The following is a 5,652-nucleotide window of genomic DNA, read 5'->3' as shown; positions in this document are numbered from 1 at the left end:
GGTGGGGTAGAGAAGGAAAGGAGAAGAAAGAAAGAAAGAAAAAGAAAGAAAGAAAAGGAAAGGAGAAGAAAGAAAAAGAAAGAAAGAAAAGGAAATGAGAAGAAAGAAAAAGAAAGAAAAAAAAAGAAGTAAAGGTAATTTTTTTGTATTAATTTAATTTTTTTTTGTAATATTTGTGTAAAAAATCTATGTTATATACATTGTATGTGTTTTATTATTTTATTTAGCATATATATTTTATGAAATTTATTTAACATGAAAAAATCCATGTTATGTACATTCTATGTTGCTTAGAATTTTTTATAAAATTTATTTAGCATGTTGTAATTAGTTTTTTTACAAAAATAGCATTAAAAATAAAATGATAAAAATATGTTTAAGAAAACATAAAATACGAAAAGAAAAAATGGAAATTGTATATTCACGAAAGTAATAAAATCTAAAAAATGTAAGATAAAAAATAAAAAATATTTCTTTATTTAAAGTAATAAAATTAGGAAAAAATACGAATAAAGGGCGAAATAAGGGTTATTTTTTGAAATTTATTTAAAAATACACTAAATTAATAAATTTTAAACATAATGTACTAAAATAATGTAAAATTAGAAAATTAGAAAATAGAATATTTTTAAAGTAATAAAATCCGGAGAAAAATACGAACAAATGACCAAGTAAGGGTTTTTACTAAATTAAAAAAACAGAATTAATTAATACATTCCAAACACAACGTACTAAAATAATGTAAAATAATAAAATTAGAAAATAATATTTTTAAAGTAATAAAATCGAGAAAAAATACGAACAAAAACCGAAATAAAGATTTTTACTAAATTTTAAAAAAAGCAGAATTAATTAATACATTTCAAACATAATGTACTAAAATAATGTAAAATAATAAAATATGAAAATAATATATTTTTATTGAAAGTAATAAAATTCGGGAAAAATGCGAGCAAATGGTCAAATAAGGGTTATTTTTCTAAATTTATTTAAAACACACACTAAATTAATGAATTTCAAACATAATGTACTAAAATAATGTAAAATAATGAAATTAGAAAATATTATTTTTTAAAGTAATAAAATCTGGGGAAAAATACGAACAAAGGGCCGAAATAAGGGTTTTTTACTAATTTTTTTTTGAAGTTGCAGGCATCGCAATGGTTTCATTGATTAACAGCGATCCTAACATATCTGATGCGGCTAATAACATGGTAATATATTATTATTTGTTAATCATGGGTTCTATTAAAAAATGATATACGTAATATATAGAAATAAATCATGTTATCCTAATATTTTTTTCTGTAATTTAACACTATTAGGGCTCGTACCGAGTAATAAGGGGTCGGATGAATGGTATAGGATATCCCCGAATTCACGATTGATGTCGTACTTGGAGCAAGCCGAATTTGGGTCAGCAGCATTGATCCGGACGTTCGACTTGCGGTATGATTTATTATCTGCGCTAGTGGAGCGGTGGCGCCCGGAGACCCACACTTTTCATTTTCAGTGTGGGGAGTGCATGGTGACCTTAGAGGATGTTGCACTGCAGCTTGGGCTCCCAATCGACGGGAGTCCCGTAACGGGAGTAACTGCATTTATTGAGCCAGTTGCACTATGTTATCAGCTACTAGGAGACTCGCCAAACGATGATGAGTCAAATTTTACAAGCTTGAAATTTACATGGCTGAAAGCCAAATTTGGACAGTTATCAGCGAATGCCACTGAAGGTGAGTTGATGTGCGCTGCTCAAGCGTACATCATGCATATTATAAGGGGGGTACTGATGCCCGATGCAAACAACAACAAGGTCATATGATGTACTTACCCCTATTAGCTGATTTGACCAATGTTCGCTCGTATAGCTGGGGCTCCGCCGTTCTAGCAGTGTTGTATCGAGAGCTTTGTCGGACGACAAAGCCTTCGTATGAACATGGGCGATGCCTTACATTGTCTGCGATCTGGCGCTTTATCGGATGCCATTTTTGACATCGGTTACTCACCAGCCGTATGTTTATCCACTAGTGAACAGGTGATAAAATATAACTTGTCATTATTTGTAGTCATACTATATTGACTGATGTTACCAACCCTAAACCCTATATTTATTTTTGTAGGTAGATTATTTATCCGGGTATCGGGAGATCGTACACTGTCTCGATATACCAACTGATGATCGAACAACATGTCGGGGAAGGGGTAAGCTATTATAATATTCGTGACATCTTACTTTCTATATCTTACTCACATGTGTTAAATTATAACCATGTTATTAATCATGCAGTTTATATAGATGTCATATCGTAGCCCGAAAATTACAGCTGTGATACCCTCGTCTGCATACATTCATTCTGAAATGTGGTGCACTAACTCACCAATTATAAATTTCAATATAGTCGAGTGGTACCATGGGGATCGGGTGCTACGACAGTTTGGTTGCATCCAATATATCCCGAATCTGCCATACGAGTGGGGGTGGTTCAATGTATCAACAAGAGAGGAAAATCATAGTTGGATTGGGGGGTTAAGCACCGAAAATTTGTTACGCTGTGGAACGATCGGATGGGTCGAAGACCTCAGATGGTTATGGCTTCCGATTTGCAACCAGCATTAGAGTATATACAATGGTACTATAGTTGCGGAAAGCCATATATACTTGGAGAGCAGTCGACTGTAGTCCCCCGCACATACAGCTACTTGGGGGATTGTATCCAGCGGCCTCGATAGAGGCGAAGCCTGCGGCAAATCATGATCCCAAATTGGAGCCCGAGCCAGATCCCGAGTAATCACATTCACATGGGGATTTACATTACTATCATCCGGATTTGGTGGGAAATGACTATATTCCGAACTTCTCAGGGGGCGAATACGCATACAAGTTTAATCTCTTTGGATCCTACCCGCCGCAGTACAACACTATTGACCGTATCTACAGCATTATGGGACTCCTTCCGGTTCAAGTTCGTCGATGCCGGTCGAGCCATATGATTTTTCCTCTAGGTTTACCACATCTCCACCTGCGCCAAATGAAGATGTTGGTCGTCGCGAACACCCACAATGTGACCGTCGACCTCCGCGTCGGTATACCCTTAAGACTACACCATCGAACCATCAATTTTAAGGGTTTATTGTACTTTTTTGTACATTACAAAGTTTGTACTTTTTGTATAAATTTAATTATTCTAATTTTAAATATGCTTACTACGGAACTTTTCTTCCCTTTTTACATTATATTAAAGCTGAATTTAAGGTTAAATGGCTCCATTTTGGATATAATTTTAATTATTCCAAATGAATTATACTTTTTATAACTTAATTTGGATACAATTTAAGCATAAGTATAAGCTGAATTTAAGTTAATGGGTGTTAAAACAACATTGCAACATTACAACATTACACATAATAATTTTACAACATTAGCTCAATTCCGACCCGATCCTGACAATTGTCCAACATGATAGTTTCGCTGGGGGCAGTTATTCTGATTATGACCACTTAACCTACATAATCCACAATGCTTATAGTCAGATTTCTCCCTAATGTCAATTTCATTATGGATTCTGGTTGATTGCGAATGACCTATTGGATTCCTGCGTAGCCCTCTGTCTGGGAGAAACTCGAAAGTCGTCAGAGGCATCTCTCAAGTAGACAGGTCAGGCAAGATGGGGAACTCATTTTTCCAGACACGCAATGTGCGCTCGAGCGTGTACACATCATCGACATATTATTCAACATTAAGGTTCACTTTAGCATACGCTGCCACAACATGCGCACATAGATAATGAAGTGTTTTGAATCTCCTACACTCGTACCGTCTGTTTCGGAGATCAGCTCTATAGAACCTAGGTGGTATACCCTGGTCGACGACCAATGGTCTCACTAACTCAAAACGTTTTCAGACGTTGTGAATATATTTCTACATTCATCGACCTCTCTATCCGACGATTTGTAACTATTGCATCCCTGATATCTTCGATAAACACGTGTCCCGCCTCCATTTGGTCGACTTGTTGCTGACCCATTCTTGGCATCAAGGTAGCCAACCTGTAAAATATAGCAGAGAAGATAGATGCAATTGGAAGATGACGTGTTTTCAACAACACAACGTTGACCCCCTTCACTAAGTTTATGGTCATTTGACCATAACAAAAGCCCTCGTCAAAACTTTGAGCCCATTGCCACGGCTCCATTGTACCTAACCATTGTCGGAAAGATATGTATGTTTGGCCCTCCATGTTACTCTCAAGTCGAATCATTCTTTGACGGAAAATATGTGGCTCTAACTCATACACTGTATACGTATTAAGAAAAGATAAGTTCCAGTAACTCGATAACATAAAACATTACAACTTATATTGAAAAGATAAGATTATCATTTACCCATTGCCACGACTTGTCTCTTCCAGTCTGCATTCTTATAATCTTTATAGAAGTTAGATGCAATGTAACAGATGCAGTAAACCGATCTCCATGGCACACCGGAACACCTAATTGCTGCAATTAAACCTTTCCCTCTATCGAAGATGATGCAAATATTATCGTTGCTCATAACATACCTCCGCAGGTTAGTGAGGAAAAATTCCCAAGATTCTAAGTTCTCCTTATCTACGATGGCAAATGCTATCGGGAGCACGTTTCTATTGCCGTCTTGAGCAACCGCAAGAAGTAGGATATGTGTATATTTTCCATATAGCCAGGTCCCATCCACCTGCACAAATGGCTTGCAGTAGGGAAATTCCCGCACACATGGATCAAACGTCCAAAACATATGATGGAAAATCTTTTTTTCCGGCTGTAACTGGTCATTCGGGTCGTAATAAGGTATTGTCTGTAACTCAATCACAGTCCCCGGTACGTACTCCCGCATAGCAGTTATCCATCCTTGTAGCTCGTTATACGACGAATCACAATCCCTATACAATTGCTCCATTTTTATCTGTTTAGTTATCCACGCCTTTCGATATGATACTCGATATTGGAATCGTGTTTGCATTTTGGTAATTAGTACTAAAACTTTAATAGTCGGCATGTCCTTCACCATTGGCATGATACACGTACAGATAGTTTTCGAATCAAGTTTTTCATGATCGTCTGTCATATGTAGGGGTGAGCATTCGATCGAATCGAATCGAATAAAAATTTTCGAGTTAATCGAGTTTTCGAATCTCATTTTATCATCCTAACTTTATTTGAAGTTTTCTCGAATCGAGTCGAGTGAGATGGAATTCGAATCGAATCGAATCGAATATATTTGTTCGAGTTAAATTTTAAAAAAATAATTTTGGGTCCTTATAACCGTTGTCACCCATCGTAATAAAATTTGTCTACCTTAATCAAATTTTTATTAACTTTCATCACCTCATAATTTATTTATTAATTTTTATATACTTGATTAGTTTATTTGCTTGCTTAGTTGTTTCAATTATCTTGATTCTTGTCACTATGTATTTTGGAATTAAAAATATATTAAATGTAAAAATATGATTTTTAATAAAAGTTATTTCAAAAATAAAATGTGAAATTGATACCAATATAAAATTTTAACACGAATATTTTATGGCATAATTAATAATTCAATTTTAATATAAATATTCAATATGACTAAACAATTCAATAATATAAATAATATAAAATGTGAAATTTAATTTA

At 34.8% G+C, this 5,652-nt stretch overlaps 1 protein-coding gene across 1 annotated transcript; it reads left to right on the top strand.

Annotated features, from left to right (window-relative positions):
* Positions 1-1,387: 1,387 nt before the first annotated feature.
* Positions 1,388-1,992, top strand: LOC128036221 (protein MAINTENANCE OF MERISTEMS-like). Its single transcript, XM_052627145.1, has 2 exons — positions 1,388-1,733; positions 1,841-1,992. The coding sequence occupies exons 1-2, from the start codon at positions 1,388-1,390 to the stop codon at positions 1,990-1,992; spliced, it is 498 nt and encodes a 165-aa protein (XP_052483105.1).
* The last annotated feature ends 3,660 nt before the right edge of the window (positions 1,993-5,652 follow it).

Source organism: Gossypium raimondii, chromosome 13 (assembly GCF_025698545.1).
Source record: "Gossypium raimondii isolate GPD5lz chromosome 13, ASM2569854v1, whole genome shotgun sequence".
Lineage (NCBI taxonomy): Eukaryota > Viridiplantae > Streptophyta > Magnoliopsida > Malvales > Malvaceae > Gossypium > Gossypium raimondii.
Note: the sequence above shows the minus strand (reverse complement) of the source record. Positions and strands in the feature narration are given on the sequence as shown.